The sequence below is a fragment of the Xyrauchen texanus genome, chromosome 1 (assembly GCF_025860055.1).
Source record: "Xyrauchen texanus isolate HMW12.3.18 chromosome 1, RBS_HiC_50CHRs, whole genome shotgun sequence".
Taxonomy (NCBI): Eukaryota; Metazoa; Chordata; class Actinopteri; order Cypriniformes; family Catostomidae; genus Xyrauchen; species Xyrauchen texanus.
Window position 1 is genome coordinate 7,583,062 of NC_068276.1, and position 17,869 is coordinate 7,600,930.

The window sequence follows — 17,869 nt, forward strand, 5'->3', positions numbered from 1 at the left end:
CCCCGGAATGAGCTGTTTTCTTAAACGGGATCTTAAATCATACAGAATGGAAGATCTATAAGAAATAATAGATATAGAAGCCTCATTCAAAGTCAAATGACATTGAAACCATAAATTAACAAGAAACTATACTTATACTATAGTGACTTCTGAACGCATGTAGTTCCAACCAGAAAACATTGCGATGCTGATTGCGAATGTTTGTTGGAACTATGGCTGAGGGAAACACCAAATCTTGATTACCATGGAATTTATGACAATAGCAGGCTAACAATGATTTTGGGAAACACACACCTGAAAGAGAAAACTGACTGTAGAAATGCGCTAATGCTTGTTAGAGCACCCCTTGTGGCAGTGCTGGATGCAGCCATTTGTACAAATCGATATTGCACAACTAGAGGTGTTTGCATTTAAATATTTACTTAGATTATATTTCGGGTTTAAATCACTTTGAATGTCTGCTAAGTACCAACTTACTAACTAAAACAGTAATGCCTCCTACCTTTCTCGTCCTCTGGCACCAGTGTCTCAATTGGAGGCTCTATTTCTCCTGCTTCCAAAAGGAGGCTTTTGGCTTGGGACAGAAATCTTCTAACTCCCTGTAGCAGCTCGACAGTAGAAGTCAGTATTGAGGCGTCCATCTCTTTCCTCTGTTTTTCTAAGAAGTCCTGCACCAATGATCCAAATGTAGACCGTCTGTCATGGGAGAGTTCATCCACTAATCGAGCCACTCGTCGTTCAGGAGCAAACACACAGACAAAAGCAGCAGTCATGCGGCGCAGAGTTGAGGTTGGGTTTGCGGAGGGGAAACGGGAACCCCTTGCAGCAGGGGGCCACTGATGGTTGGAGTCTGCTTGGGCGTCGTCCTCCTCCAGACTGCTAAAGGAACTATTGCTGTCCAGTTCGGCAAGGGAAGGAGCTCGAGTCCTCTCCAAAGCAAGGCAAACCTCACCGTCTTCAGGATCTTTGTTGTCTTCATCATTGTCTTGTTGGGGTAAAGAATCACTCTAGAAGGGGTGAGGAAAAACAATGTTCATTTGAGGATTTGGCACAGTAAAAATACTGTCAAACAAATATCACGATCATGACCTTCCATAACTACAGTGTTGTGTAGGCACAGTATGTTGAATATTATTATATTGTTTGTAAGAGGCAGTTCAACCAGTAAAGGTCATATATATGCTGAACTCTCTCCACCCACACTATCTTGCGTGCTGACTATGATTAGTAGAATGTGTTTCTTATGTTGATCCTGGAACAACATTACTGTCAAACTTAGTCCTTACCCTTATCCTATCCCTAACCTCTAATCATTAACTACCTCTAAAATCATAGGGAAATTAAAAGCTTATCTGAATGTTGGACAAGCCTCAACAACAGTCATAAGCCTAACTCTACACTTTTCTCTATCTTAATAATCTTATTGATTAAAATACATTTTATTCAAGCCCCTAACATCTTAACCCTAAGCCTTTTCCTATCCATAAACATTTAACTGGTTGATAGAAATGCTATTTAAGTCCCTGCCCTAACTTTATTCCTAAATGCTGTCCCAGGACCAAAAAGGATGTTAATACAGGAACTAATTGCTAGTCATGCGAAGCCACAGGGGTACGATGACCACGATTTAGCCACTAGAATATGTTCCAAGATCAAAATCTTTTGTTGGTCCTTGAACCAGATTACTGTCTATATTACATAGTCCTAGTCATGACCCTTACCCTATCCCTAACCTTAACTACCCCTAAAATGAATGGGCAATGATAGGTTAAGAGTGTTGTACAAGACCCAACCACAGCCCAATGCCTAACTCTAACCTTTTTTCTGGAGACAAAAAGGGTTAATAGGAATGTTGTTTAAGCCCAAGGTTCTCCCTAACACTAAATGTTGGTCCTTGAATCAACAAGCGCGTTGACACGCTTTGACACTTGACTTGGCAAAATCATGGTCAACCAAGAGTACACACATTTACAGTTTGTATCGGTTCCATTATGTGTTCGTCTTCCTCTTCTGAGGTTGGAGAGAGTGCCTGGGTCCTCCTGAGCATGTTCACGCCACCGGTCCGTCTCTGACCTCCCTGATTGGAATTCTGTCCATGCGTCTCACCCTGGGCTGGGTCAGATTCTCCACCCGACAGACTGAGAGAGGTTTCATTAGACACACGGACCCTGAGGCTGCGTTTGAAGCGGTGGCGCTTGTGTGAGGCGGCTCGGCTAGGCTGGGGTGGCTGAAGGAACAGGGGGTTGATGAAACAAGGGCTGATCACTCTGGATGTCTCGTGGGGTGCTGAGGGAGAAGGGGGTCCATTAGGAAGGCTAGGGGACATCTGAGAATTCCAGAATTCTGAGAGAAAAAATTTTCATAGAGATGGAAAACAAACCTTTTGATCATCAGTCATTTGATTACATAAATTATAATAATTCCATTCTTTTATGTTCAGCTCTATTCTATTTTGTTCTGCTTTGCTCTATTCGAATCCATTCTACGTGTTTTTATTTTATCATTCAACTATATTTTTTCATTTTTTGTTCTGTTCTATTCTACTATGTTCTGTTCTTCTCTGTTTTATTTGACTGTTTTGCATTCTATTTGTTTGTCCTGTTTTACTCTGTTTTCTATTCTATGTTCAGCTCTATTCTATTCTACTGGACTTTACCTATGTAACTTACCGAAACCCAGATGTGAAATGTTTTCAAGCTGAGTATGTGTTGTGGCCTGTGCAATTACTTCTGGGAGCTCAAGTGGGAAAGGCAATACATCCCTGGAAAACACACACACACACACACACACACACACACACACACACACACACACACACACACACACACACACACACACACACACACACACACACACACCCACCCAATGAGCTGATTATATGTGCCAATTACATAAAACACAACAGATAAAAATACTTATTTTCTCTTTATGAATCATTGTCCTGTAATGTACAGTATGTTGTTTTAATGTACCTGCTTATGGTGTAAAAGGCCACAAGTCTGCAGAGATCTGGGAAGCTCAGGGCTGAACTTTCTAAAGAGAATGCTGAACAGAGACAAAGCATATTGAACACTTTGTAAACATTACCTAATATAAAACATGTCTGCCAGCCTTAGCTATTATTTAATACTGAGATTGTGAGGGTGTGTCTCATTTATCGATATCAATTAAAGAAATAAAATGGGAGTTTAACAATTAAACTCACTGGAGTCTTCCTCACGGATGGGATACTGTGACACACTCTCCCTGGCCTCCTGCACCCGCACACACAGAACTTTCCTATGGGTGGCGCTACATTTACACACCAGAAATGTCTGTGTACAGAGGAAAAACAGGTAAAATTTGATAAAGCTTATTAGATATGACAAAATTTGATAAAAACATTATTTTTTTTTTTTACATATTTAATGATGAAAAGTTCAAATTTGCACGAATGTGCGAGACCTTCTACGTGTGGAAGTACTGGACTACTTCATGGGCCATGTTTGGCACCAGTAAGCCAGAGTTGATCAGGAGGTGGGAAAATATTGGCAGCTGCAAATATCTATGAACTACATGACCTTGTTACTGTTGATATATCATCCATTATCTGCTGGTGTTTACATTAATTGCAATTAAACCAAGGTCATGTCAATTGAACACTGCTTTCTCACTATATCTTTTTCTCTTTCAGCTAAAAACAAAAATGACATTTTATTGAAATATTTTGGTGCCTGAGACTTTGTTGCATTCCTAGTTTTCTAGCTTGTAATTAGAAAATGTTTGACTACTAGCTACACTGTCTGAACAGTAATCATGCTACTCATTACTGGTACTTAGAAATCAAATAGTCCTTTCAGTTTATTAAAATCCAATAAAATCTAGTTTGTGACATAAATATTAGTTAACTTGTTATAATATATAATTTACATACAATTAACATTTAATTAATATTCACAATAATATAATGATTTTGCAAGGGATAAATAAACAAAATAGCATTATCATAAACATTGCGATTATTTTCATGTGTTTTGGCCACTACGTTTCCTAACTAATGCATCTTTAGACAAATTTCTTAATAGCAGTACAAAAAATCTATGTGCTCTTATGTGATTGTGAAACCAAACAAAAGGATAAATAAATATAGGTAATGTCCATTTTGGTCTGTGTGTTTATTTTTTTTTTTTATTTATGCGACTCCCAAGGCCCCGCAAAATAAGAGCATAATGCCAAAATAAATACGAAAAAGCCAAAAGAGCTGATTTTACATTTGCCACAGGCAGGTTTTAAGAAAAGAAGCAAATTCACAAATGAAACACATAACATATAATATTTTTTAAATAACAAGTTAACAGAAAAAAATTTGAAATGCAATCATAACTTTACACCAACAATAGCTTTTATACTGTAGGCTGCACTACCATTTCCAGAATATCCTGGAGTATTCGTTATTTACAATCCTCTGTAAATGTGATTAGGTATTTAAAATACTTACATTTTCAACAATAAAGATTTAGTATATATATATATATATATATACTAAATCTTTATTGTTGAAAATGTAAGTATTTTAAATACCTAATCACATTTACAGATGATTGTAAATAACTAATACTATATATATATATATATATATATATATATATATATATATATATATATATATATATATGGTTTTTCATATATTCATGTTTTTTTTTACCCCTGATGTTGTCCTGTGGTATCTGGCACCAAGGCATTAGCAGCAGATCCTTCAAGTTCTGTAAGTTGCGAGGTGGAGCTACTGTGGACTTGTTGGTCCAGCACATCCCAAAGTTGCTCATTTGGATTGAGATCTGGGGAATTTGGAGGCCAGGGCAACACCTTGATCTCTTCATCATGTTCCTCAAACCATTCCCAAACAATGTGTGCAGTGTAGCAGGGCATTATCCTGCTTAAAGGGGCCACTCTCATCAGGTAATACCATTGCCATGAAGGAGTGTACCTGGTCTGCAACAATTTTTGGGTAGGTGGCACATGTCAAATTGACATCCACATGAATGGCCAGACCCAGGGTTTCATAGCAAAACATTGCCCAGAGCATAACACTCTCCTTCCACTGCTCCAAGGTCCAGTACTGAGGCTTACTTGCCCATTGTAAGCACTTTCAATAGTGGACAGGGGTCATCATGTGCACTCTGACTGGTCTGTTTCTACGCAGCCCCATATGCAGCAGGGTGCAATGCACTGTGTTTTGTCACATTCCTCCCATAACCATCATTAAAATTTTCCGTGACTTGTGCTACAGAAACCTTCTGTCTGTTCAGACCAGATGGGATAGCCAACGTTGCCCTTAGTAGTGGACCATCTATGATCTGCCTCTTCTGCATTGCCATGGAAGTTGAAACCAGTGTATATACATCCAGGTGGATCACATCCAATATTTTGGGTAAGATCTACACATCAACAGGTCAAGTTAGTGTGGCACAGCATCCAATGGTTGTACTGCAAGCCTACCAAGCTGATATGTTGAAGAACTTGGATAAACAAGGAGAGGTGGGCCCTGAGTCTTTCCAGTAGCTGTGTCGCACCCCAGACCTGGCACCGAGGGCTACCAAGATCACTGCCCAGGCCATCGGCAGACCTTTGGGATCCCTGGTGTGAAATGAGTGGTATATCTGGCTCAACTCGTCAGAGCTGAGAGACAGAGAGAAGGCTGTCTTGCTGGATGCCCCAGTGTGTCAGTGAGGCTTTTTTGTTTACACAATTGTGGCCTTCAAAGAGAGGTTTCATGCAGTTAAAAGAAGACCAATGGCCTACATGCAAATCCAGCCTAAGCGTGATGGCAGTATAAACCAATTAGATCAGGTTGTCCCTATCTCCTTGCACATTCAAGAAATGTCCTGATGCAGCACTCTTTCCACTTCAGCTAAGTGTCCGCTTACTACATCAAGTGTTGTGCAAGATATGGGAGGACAAGAAGATGATGTTGTTAGTTGTGCCCAAATGGCCCAACTGCCACTGGTTCTCAAAGAGATTGAGCTGCTGGATGCTCAACCATGGGAGATTCCATTGAGGAATGATCTTCTCTCACAGAGTCGAGACATGATCTGGCATCCTTCATATCTGGAAAAACTGAAAGCTTCATATCTGGCCCATGAAAGGGCTTGTCTGTCACAACTGGGGTTTTGGAGCAAGTGCTAGACACCATATTTCAGGCTAGGCTTCGCTGATTGGTGTTCCTCCAGGGATGAGGACCCAAAGCATTGATCTGTGCAGATGATACTTTGCTTTATGAAGGAGCAGTTGGATGCAGATCTCACTTTATATAAAGTATATGTGACAGCTATAGCAGCAACACATGACCTCTGTGGAGGTTTGTATATAGGCAAACATCCTCTGGACTGTCAATTTTTGAGGGGTGCAAAATTGTTGAGACCCTTTTTATCCACTTCTGTTTCAGTCAGGGACTTAACACTTATGTTGATAGCACTTATGGGTTCTTCGTTTGAGCCATTAGAGCAAGTTGCTTGTGCATACTCTCACAGATGTCTGTGCTGCTTCCTGTCTTGGCATTGATCAAACTTTTGGGGGACCTTAAGGAATTATCGGTCAGAAACTCTTGTTTAGAGTTTGTATCTTGTCATTCAAAGGCCATTCTCAACCCCAGAAAAGGGTATATACCCAAACTACTAGCAACCCCCTTTAGGGCTCAGGTTGTTATACTGCAGGCATTGTCAATTACTAAAGTTGCACTTTAATTACTGTCACTTTATAACTGTCTGCTACCTAAATAACTGCTATGTGCATAGAACACTATCTTATAGTATGTTATGTTTACGTTTTTACAAACTGTCATCTTTTTGCACTACTGTGTACTGGTCGGCGCTGCACTGTGTCTATTGTCCTGTTCATTGTCAGAAATTTGTTGTACTGTCCCGTACTTTTTGCACATGTTTGCACGTGCACTTTATATAGGTATATATAGGTATTTTATATAGGTATTTTATTTCATTGTGTAGTCTCATGTGGTCCTGTGTTGGTCCTTTGTTGTTTTTATGTAGCACCATGGTCCTGGAGGAACGTTGTCTCGTTTTGCTGTGTACTGTACTAACTGTATATGGTTGAAACGACAATAAAAACCACTTGACTTGACTTGACTAAATACTAAAATACCGAATTCAATTTAGGGTGTCTGACAACTGTTTAGTTGTTTTTGAGGCTGCTACAAAGTTTTAGCCATCTCCAAGCTGAGAATTTTCCATTGGGTTGTTGAAGCCATTGCCCTCGCTTACAAGTTGCAAGATGTATATTGTTCTATGGGTGTAAAAGCTCATTCTACCAGGTTTATGGACTTCTCCTGAGCATGGGAAAAGGGTGTGTCCTTACAGTATGTTTGTATGGCTGCTGGTTGGACTTCCCCTAACACTTTTGCTAGGTTTATTAACCTGCATGGATCTTCCCTCCTTTCTCAGAATTTCACTGAGAATGATGGTTAGTTGTCAGTGTTCACTATACAATTGTTTAGTGTCATTGTCTGGTGTTAGGTTGGAATATGTAGTCTCTCTATTTCCAAAGGTGTGAAGTGATCATGTAATGTTCACTACCCCTGAGTCCTAGAGTCATTATGCATAGCCCATAGCATGAGGTCCGGCCTGCTCCCCTTATCCCCTATCGTGCATAGATATGATTTGATATTGGTCCACTAATTGGTTGGTCAGTGTCTTGTCTTGATAGTGATCTGTTTAGTTCTGGGTTCACCACTCGCTTCATATTTGTTAATACGAAGCAGAGGTTTATGCAATGTCTTTTTCACTACCCTGCTCTCTAATGGACATTGCTGTTCAGTAGCACAGAGTTATGGTATACAATCCCCTAGTGCCAGCTTCTGATGCAGTGTTGATGTTACCTTCTTGAAAGGGAATGTCTCGGTTACTCATGTAACCTTGGTTCCCTGAAAGGAGGGAACGAGACACTGCATAGCTGTGCTGCACAACTGATTTTCCCCTGGAAGGAGTTGAGAGATTTTCCACCTTATATACTCAGGGTAAGTGAGCATGGGGCAGAGTCCATGGATCAACAACCAATTTAATTAGTGTGTTGGTATTAGGTTTCAGGGTATGGCCTTCCTAAGAGGAATCCCCAGCATCAGCATCTGACGCAGAAGGTTTTGTGAGTAACATAGACAATTTACTTGATGCATTAGATTTTGAAAGATATTCTCTCACTGATTACGATTTTTTTAATTAAAATGGTTCCTCTGATTAAAAAAGTAACTTGCCATTTTAGAGCAAAAACATTATTATCAAGTAATATATTGAATATACAATATACATAATTTTTAGATAATTTTTGTAGCCATATTGTCCAGCCCTAGACATCATAAAATCAAAATGCATTATTTATAATGTAGGAAAATTTACACAATGAACATTGTGCATAATCTGCATGGTATTCATTTTGGTATCTGAGCTAGCACTTGTACTCGTACTTGAGCATTTGACTCCCATCACTACTTTGGAACCGCAATCATAAATATTTCTAAATGCCAACCTACAGAAGTACAACCATTTAAAATAAACCATGAAATTTAAAGTAATAGTTCACCCAAAAATGAAAATTCTCTCATTATTCACTTACCCTGATGACATCACAGTTGTGTATGGCGGTCTTTCTTCAGCAGCACACAAATTAAGATTTTTAGAAGATAAAGCTCTGTTAAGTCCTTATAATGCAAGTACATGGGTGCCAAAACCTTGACAGTCCAAAAGACACATTTAGGCTGCATAAAAGTAATCCATGTGACTCCAGTCTTCTGAAGCAAATCGATAGGTTTATGTAAGAAACAAGCCGATAATTAAAACGTTTTTAACTTTAAATTCCGTCCAGGGCTATGATGCTGTTTGAAATGGCCATGACGTTCGTTCTTCTGTTGTAAACAAGCAAATTCTCACATGAACTCACTGATGCACTTACGTCACGCAACAGTTACATGATGCGTCAACTGCTGGCAGGAAACACTTTTAAAAAGTTTAATTCAAACTTTATTCAGATGTATCAATTCGCTTCAGAAGACATTCATTTATTGACTGGAATCATGGAATCATGATGCCTAATGTAACTTTTGGACCGTCAAAGTGCTGACATCCATGCACTCGCATTATAAGGAACTGATAGAGCTCTATCTTCTTCCAAAAATCTTTCTTTGTGTTCTGCTGAAGAAAGACAGTCATACACATCTGGGATGGCATCAGGGTAAGTGTATAATGAGAGAATTTTGGGTGAACTGTTCTTTTAAGGTTTAAAGTAACCATTGTTATTTGAAATCTTATGTGTAACACATAAAAAATATTGACACAACAGTAGGTGCTATAGGATTATTGAAAAATAAACAGTAAAAAAGTACTCTAAAGTAACACTTTATTTTACAATGTCCCTGTTACAGTGTATTTACCCAATTAAGTACAAAGTACTAAATAATGTAATAACATGAAGCAATATGTACTTAAAATGTAACTAAGTTATAGAACAGCATGTACATACATATTGTAATCATGTACAGTATGTGTAATAGACAAGTATTATTACATATGTGTAACAGGCCAGTCTTGTTACATTTGTATAATAGGAAGATTTTGTTATGTGGAACAGACAAATCTATTTACAAAAAATTGCTGCTTGTGCTGGCTTTGCTTGGTCAAAGAGTATCCCAAATAAAAATAAAATAAAATAAATGAACCTATAAAATATTACCTGGACAATTGCTTCTCTACATGTGATTTCCACATAAATTATTCCAAGCAGCATGAGTTTATTGTAGGTATGGGCATACGGCATTGTTTTTACTGTTCAATTGTTGCATTCTTTTCCAAGTAGATAAACAATGAAATATCAATGTATGTATGTATGTATATATATATATATATATATATATATATATATATATATATACACTCACCTAAAGGATTATTAGGAACACCATACTAATACTGTGTTTGACCCCTTTCGCCTTCAGAACTGCCTTAATTCTACGTGGCATTGATTCAACAGGGTGCTGAAAGCATTCTTTAGAAATGTTGGCCCATATTGATAGGATAGCATCTTGCAGTTGATGGAGATTTGTGGGATGCACATCCAGGGCACGAAGCTCCTGTTCCACCACATCCCAAAGATGCTCTATTGGGTTGAGATCTGGTGACTGTGGGGGCCATTTTAGTGCAGTGAACTCATTGTCATGTTCAAGAAACCAATTTGAAATGATTCGAGCTTTGTGACATGGTGCATTATCCTGCTGGAAGTAGCCATCAGAGGATGGGTACATGGTGGCCATAAAGGGATGGACATGGTCAGAAACAATGCTCAGGTAGGCCGTGGCATTTAAACGATGCCCAATTGGCACTAAGGGGCCTAAAGTGTGCCACGAAAACATCCCCCACACCATTACACCACCACCACCAGCCTGCACAGTGGTAACAAGGCATGATGGATCCATGTTCTCATTCTGTTTACGCCAAATTCTGACTCTACCATCTGAATGTCTCAACAGAAATCGAGACTCATCAGACCAGGCAACATTTTTCCAGTCTTCAACTGTCCAATTTTGGTGAGCTCTTGCAAATTGTAGCCTCTTTTTCCTATTTGTAGTGGAGATGAGTGGTACCCGGTGGGGTCTTCTGCTGTTGTAGCCCATCCGCCTCAAGGTTGTGCGTGTTGTGGCTTCACAAATGCTTTGCTGCATACCTCGGTTGTAACGAGTGGTTATTTCAGGCAAAGTTGCTCTTCTATCAGCTTGAATCAGTCGGCCCATTCTCCTCTGACCTCTAGCATCAACAAGGCATTTTCGCCCACAGGACTGCCGCATACTGGATGTTTTTCCCTTTTCACACCATTCTTTGTAAACCCTAGAAATGGTTGTGCGTGAAAATCCCATTAACTGAGCAGATTGTGAAATACTCAGACCGGCCCGTCTGGCACCAACAACCATGCCATGCTCCTAATTGCTTAAATCACCTTTCTTTCCCATTCTGACATTCAGTTTGGAGTTCAGGAGATTGTCTTGACCAGGACCACACCCCTAAATGCATTGAAGCAACTGCCATGTGATTGGTTGATTAGATAATTGCATTAATGAGAAATTGAACAGGTGTTCCTAATACATACATACATACACACCAAGTTATGCAATCTAGACTGCTAGTATACTTCATGTGTAACTATATACCTTAACAAGCTGTGCTTAAGTTTAAATTAACTCGCTAGTATACAGCTCAGTAGATGGTATTACAATGTTAAAGTGTATTAACCCATCCACATGCTTGTCATCACATGGACATTAATGAACGAGACATGCGCAAATGTATTTAACAAAATAAAACCTTTATTATAACATCACTTTTTGGTTCAACCTGCTAGAGCTGTTTATTTTTCTCTTTAATTTTGTTTAACTGGAAAACATGTAAAGAATTTTTTTTTTCTACAACTAACTACTAAACAGAATAAACTTTGAACATAATTTTTAAATGTTATATTTTTTACCTATTACTAAACAGTAACAAGATAAACAGTTTACCATTCTTGAACCATTGGTTGGGTAGCCATAAACAAGGTAGTTAACTTTAACCTTTTCATTTAAACTTGTGCTCAATGAGCAGGAGCTTTCCCTTAATTTTCAATTCTACTATTTTGCTTAATTCCGCACATTCATTAAACAATTCTAAAGTTTTGTCCCATTTGGGGTAGAATAGGGTGTTCCTGTCCACAACTATGATTTTGATTAAGTAAGGCATTAAGTAGGCATTAAGTAACTTTACATCTGCAACTGTACAGTGATAAATATTGTGTTATTCTAATGTAATTATGAAGCCATTACAAGTATTCAGCTGTATACTAGTGAGTTAATTGAAAGTGAACTTCCTATTACACCAATAGGTAACAAGACTGGCCTGTTACACATATGTAATAATACTTGTCTATTACACATACATAATTACAAGGTGAAAGTACATGATTCCATAACTTAATTACATATTAAGTACAAGCTGTTTCATATTATTACATTATTTAGTACTCTGTACTTGGGTAATTACACTGTAAAATAAAGTATTACCCAGCCATCTTATTGGCAATTACTATGCAGGTCATACCAAGTTGTGTGATTGGATGATTGCTGTAATTGTAACTGTTTTGTTAAAAATAATGATTTGATGCTCAGTGACTGATAGGATTTTCCCACCCCAATTATCTCTCGTTGTAGGATTTTGTTGGCGGAGTCGAGGTTGATTGACAGCTGCAACCATATGGAGTGTGTGAGGAGAAGACGATCCAGAACACTCAGACTCCTCTGGAGAGACACATCCATCTGAAATGCAAAGGACAGGAGTAAATACATAAATAAACAGACATAAAATCAGGCCGACATGGAATCTGCACCTACAGAACTAAATTTAACTGTAGGAATGTTTGTCATTCATAGAATTTACCAAAATTCCCCACTCCTTGCCTTTGATTTTAAAATAGTTTGATTATGAATAAATTGATAATGCTAATAATGATAGTTAGTTAACTTTCAATGAGAGTGTAGTAGGAACTTCCAAAAAATTAAGTACAAACCAACAAGTTACTGTTTAAAACACGGATTAGTATGATTTTGTTATTTTCTAATATTAAATCACATGGTTGTAAATTTAGCCTTAATTAGTTCCCTTAGTAGCCTTAATTAGTTGGTCACTTCGATGCTGCGTCAGCATATGTTGCTGAGGCTATGGGGAGCTCCTCCCAGAAGTGAAAATCTCTGAACACCTTTACAATCACATTTATCCAGGGGCGAAAATTTCATCAAAATGTTGGAGGGGACAATAAACATAACAATTCTCAAGAGCAATTTTTGAAGGGGACACCAATAATACAGGCAAAATTGTACTTGCAAGGATAAGTGTACACTGAGGAAAACCTTACAACTATTATTAGTGTAGCATGGAGACCATTCCATTATCCATCTTCTCAAAGTTTCTTTCTGGTTTAATGACAAAGCTGACTAAATTGACAAAAAAATTCTTCAAAACCATACATTTTTTTGTAAATAAGTTGTTTTATTTATTTATATCACATTTAATAGCAACGTTGTTGCTTCACAGTTATAATTAAAACATACATAAAAACATTTACCATGCCTAGCAAATGAAGGCATGACTACACTCTTAGACATATACCCTCACACAACAGTATAGTGAGATCAGTATAGACGAGAAAGAGGGAAAGAAAAACGAAATAAAAAAAAGTTATTACTTCAATTAACAAATACAATGTACCTTTTATGGGCATTTTTACCTTCATAAATTTATTTTTAAAGCTAATTATATGCATGCATGATCTTTTGTGTAAATTTCATAAATGTAATCAAATTAAATTATAAGAAGACACAAAAGGGCCGTTACCAATCAAATTAAATAAGTATCAACAAAATATTTGCAATGGAGAGGAAACACAGAAGCTGCATTTAAAGTAGCATTTAGATGTTTTTACACAGACATAAATAATATGACGTTTTAAAAATAAAATGTTGAATATTTATATTTGAAATGATTTAAAACATGAAAAGATACTTTAAATGTGAAATTAAAACCGCCAGTAGGTGCCAGTAAGTCACTGTTAATGAGTGAGTCATTGAGATTCATTCAACTGATTGTTCAAAAAGCTGATTCATTCAGTAAGGAAACACCTCGGTGAGTTTCTCAGAGACGCAATTACAGTGCTGTGGCTTAGGTTTCAACTATTTTCGTTGGTAAAATGGAGCTAAAACAGGCAATATGGTGTCTAAAATGTACATCACTTAATATTAACTTCTTGTTTATTAAACTTGTATAAAATCAAAATCACATTTGTTATCATGCTGATATCTGGAGAAAAACTGCACTCTTCGTGTGAAACTTGAAGAAAACTTCAAGTTTTCTTCATTGGATTTAGAAGATTTGTATTCTAAGTTTTTTCCCTTGAGCCAAGTTGACTCAGTGGATAGTCAGTGCCACTCCCTCACCAGAGACCCAGGTTTGAGACCGGCTCGTGACAGGAAAACCAAGTCAACATGGATCCAGAGACAACTAGCACTTCCAAGTACTCCAACTGGCTCGAAGCTAGTGTGCAGAGACATGAGAAATGGACTGTGGATCAGGTGGAACTGCTGGCCAAACATTCAGAGCTGTTGGCTGAGATTCTCCCCGCTCTGAAGCAGGTTTTTGAGAGGCTGGCAGTGCCTGTTCCTTCTGCCCCTGTTCCACCTCCGTCAGTCAATGTCCAGCAGCCAGTGTCTGCCACTGAGCCAAAATTACCTCCACCCCAACGATTCTCAGGTAACCCGAGTGCATGTAGAGGCTTCTTGACACAGTGTTCCTTAACATTTGATCTTCAACCCTCCAGTTTCCCCACTGACCACTCCAAGATTGCTTATGTGATCACCCTGCTCTCTGGTACTGCCCTGGACTGGGCCACTGCTGTACGGGAGGCACAGAGCCCCTGCTGTGCTAGTTTCCAGACTTTCACAGATGAGTTTCGGCAGACTTTTCATCACCACCTAACCAGTCGGGAGTCCTCCAGACGTCTTCTCTCCCTGCGCCAGTGACAACGTAGTGTGGCGGAGTACACCATCCAGTTCCGTACCATAGCTGCAGAGAGTGGCTGGAACAAGGAGGCTCTGATGGCCAGCTTTTCGTCTGGGCTCTCAGATGATATCTTGGATGAGCTCGCTACACGAGAACCAGCCGTGAATCTTGAGACCCTCATCGAGCTCTCCATTCTCCTGGATAATCGTCTTCGAGAGAGGGCACTCAACCGCAGGTCAGCTAGACCCATCTAGCAAACCCCTATCCTTGACCCCTATCCTCCCTCTGACCAAGAACGTCCTGAGCCTATGCAGGTAGGCCGAGCCCGGATCACCTCAAGATAACGAGATCGACGCATGTGGGAGCACTGCTGCTTATACTGCGGCGGAACCGACCACTTCCGAGTGACGCTCGACACTGTGCAGGTCAGGGAGGACTGTAATGGAAGCTGCCCTCACCTCCCTATCTTTTAACTCTGGTCTTTTTCTACCCGCTACCCTCGAGTGGAACTCTCACAGTCACCATCTACAGGCTTTTGTGGACTCGGGAGCAGCTGGAAATTTCATGGATACCGCTTGGGCCAACAAACATGGAATCCCATCTGGACTCCTACCTGTGCCCACTGCAGTTACAACCCTAGGCGTGGAAGGCGTCAGCCGGGCCGCAGAGCCTCTTTCTCTCTCAGTCCATCATCACCAAGAGAAGCTGACTTTTCATCTCATCCAGTCCCTGGAATTTCCACTCATTCTTGGTCACCCCTGGCTTCAACTGCATAATCCACAGTTTGATTGGACAACCGGATCCCTTATTCAATGGGGCCCAACTTGTCAAACCACCTGTTTACACTCTGACTCTCCTGTCTCACCTCCCGAGTTCCCAGAGTCCATTGACCTCTCCCGAGTCCTCAGTGTGTACCATCAACTTAAGCTGGTATTCAGTAAGCATAGAGCCACAACACTGCCACCCCACCGCCCATATGACTGCGCTATTAACTTGTTCCCTGGTACCAGTCCCCCCAGAGGCCGGATTTTCTCCCTGTCGGCTCCAGAGCGTGCAGCTATGGATGAGAACATCAAGGAGGCCCTTGCTGCTGGTTTCATCTGTCAGTCCACGTAACCTGCAGGAGCCGGTTTTTTCTTTGTGGGGAAGAAGGACAGGGGTCTCCGACCCTGCATTGACTACCGTGGATCTATCTGGATGATATCCTGATCTTTTCGAGTTCCCTGCAAGAACATATTGAGTATGTTCGACTAGTGCTCAAACGCCTTCTGGAGAATCCTTTGTATGTCAAGCCAGAAAAATGTGAGTTCCATGCCACTAAGGTGCAATTCTTGGGATTCGTAGTTGAACCCGGCCATATGCTCATGGACCCCAGCAAGGTCAAGGCTGTGTCAGAGTGGCCCACCCCAGCCTCAGTCCAGGAAGTCCAGCGATTCGCCAATTTTTATCGGAAATTCATCAAGAATTTCAGCTCTGTGGCGTCACATCTCTCAGCACTCACCAAGGCAAGCCACACCCGTTTCCAGTGGACCCCAGAAGCCGAGGCCGCCTTCGCCAAGCTGAAGCGTCTGTTTACCTCCGCACCCATTCTCTCTATGCCTGACCCTGAAGTTCCATTCGTCGTGGAGGTGGATGCCTCAGATGTAGGAGTGGGAGCTATGCTTTCTCAAAGGGGGAAGGATGAGCGGCTTCAACCATGTGCACCCATGCCCATGGCCTTACATCAGCCGAAATGAATTATTCTGTGGGGAACGTCAGGAGCCGTTCCTAGTGGGGGGGGTCCTGTCATGTATTTATCTGTAATTCCCATTTTTGCCCACTAGATGTCCCTAGTTCTCTGTTTTTGTGTCCTGTTTTCCCGCCATTTTTAACATCATTGTTTTCACCTGTGTCTTGTTTGGTATTATGTACTTAAGTTACCTCAGTTCCCTTGTTTGTCACTTGGTTTTCGAATGTGCTAGCCACCAGTCCCTTGTGTTGCTCTCTCAGCCTGCCCTGTATCTAGGAGGAGTGAATTCTAAGTTATTTCCCTTGCTGGACTTACTGAGCTTTGTTTTGGATGTTTCCTTTTCAAGTTTTCTTCATTGGATTTAGAAGATTTGTATTCTAAGTTTTTTCCCTTGTGCTAAGTTGACTCTTTTGGTACCGAAACCTGGGAAGGAGTAGGGATACGCCGTAGTGGACTTCTCACCATTACCATTCATCCCAACGGAGCAGCCACGGCCATCTGCCGGGGCACGGAGGAGCCCGGCCGCCTGAAAGCGGAAGACGGCCGCCGACCGCAAGGGGAGAAGGTGCCGCTGCCAGGAGCGGGGGGAGACCCTTTCTGTTCCCCGATAATGCAGCGGGGCGTTCAGTCCGTCAGGGACCAGAGGACTGCCTCCGATCCGCCCGGGGATGCGCGGCTGTCGTCCGTTAGAGGGTGGAGGTGTGGCCGAGGACCAGCTGATGTGGACCCTGTACCAAAACAATTGCACACCTCTGCTCAACTGAATATGTTGGTTTAATACTGTAAAATGGAAAGCAGATTTCCTTGAATCCCATCAAATACAAAATTGCTGCATCAAAACATATAAACGTGTATGATTGTGCAAATCAGTGTGTCCTAATCTGCATGTGCAGCAATTTGCTGTCGTTTTCAGCGACTGATGAAAACGAAGCAATAAATGTGTTGTAACATTAATGTTATTTACATTAAGTAGCATGTAAACATGATTTAATATATTTAAAAAAATTTGTAAATACGATACATCTCCACTTTATACAGAGCACCCCCACTATTTTCAGAAGCACCCTCAGTGATTTTGATCTGGAACCGGGCCTGGCCTGGATCAACATAAAAACTAACGGCAGTCAATTCTTCAAACAGTGTCTCACTTTTTGCGGTGGCACTGTGTGGGCAGCCTGAGAGGATGCTTATGCATAACAGCAGATGGTTGCCATGGCAGCAGATGCCTACACGTCCTACCAGGCAATCCCACTCAGACACCTACTCACCCGTAACACACACACACATATATACACAAAAAAAGACAGACTTTGCTAAAAAGGCAAGGAACTGTTGACAAAGTGGAGAGGATATTTAAATTTTTCTCTCTGATGGCCTTTCTTTCAAAAGCAGAGTCAGAGAGCACTATAAGTTATTTTAATCTTGTTTTTGAAATCCACCAACACCAAACCCCCCATAAAAATAAAAACACATTTGCTCTACCGTTCTCATATTAAGGCAAGTAGAAAGTCTGTGGTTTAGCATTTCTTGGACATAAGACTATGTAACAATAGTAACTATGCAATTGTACAAATATTGTGATCTT

The 17,869-nt window shown here is 40.3% G+C and overlaps 1 protein-coding gene across 1 annotated transcript in view; it reads right to left on the bottom strand.

Moving 5' to 3' along the window:
* LOC127648292 (ras and Rab interactor 2-like) overlaps nt 1-17,869 on the bottom strand; it is a 55,587-nt gene that overhangs the window by 16,239 nt on the left and 21,479 nt on the right. Inside the window, exons 2-7 of the mRNA XM_052132934.1 lie at nt 12,194-12,319; nt 3,206-3,314; nt 2,973-3,045; nt 2,670-2,761; nt 1,967-2,343; nt 503-1,007 (exon numbers count right to left, since the gene is read on the bottom strand). Of these exons, the coding sequence (XP_051988894.1) occupies nt 503-1,007; nt 1,967-2,343; nt 2,670-2,761; nt 2,973-3,045; nt 3,206-3,314; nt 12,194-12,319 (1,282 nt within the window). The remainder of the gene's footprint in view (nt 1-502; nt 1,008-1,966; nt 2,344-2,669; nt 2,762-2,972; nt 3,046-3,205; nt 3,315-12,193; nt 12,320-17,869) is intronic.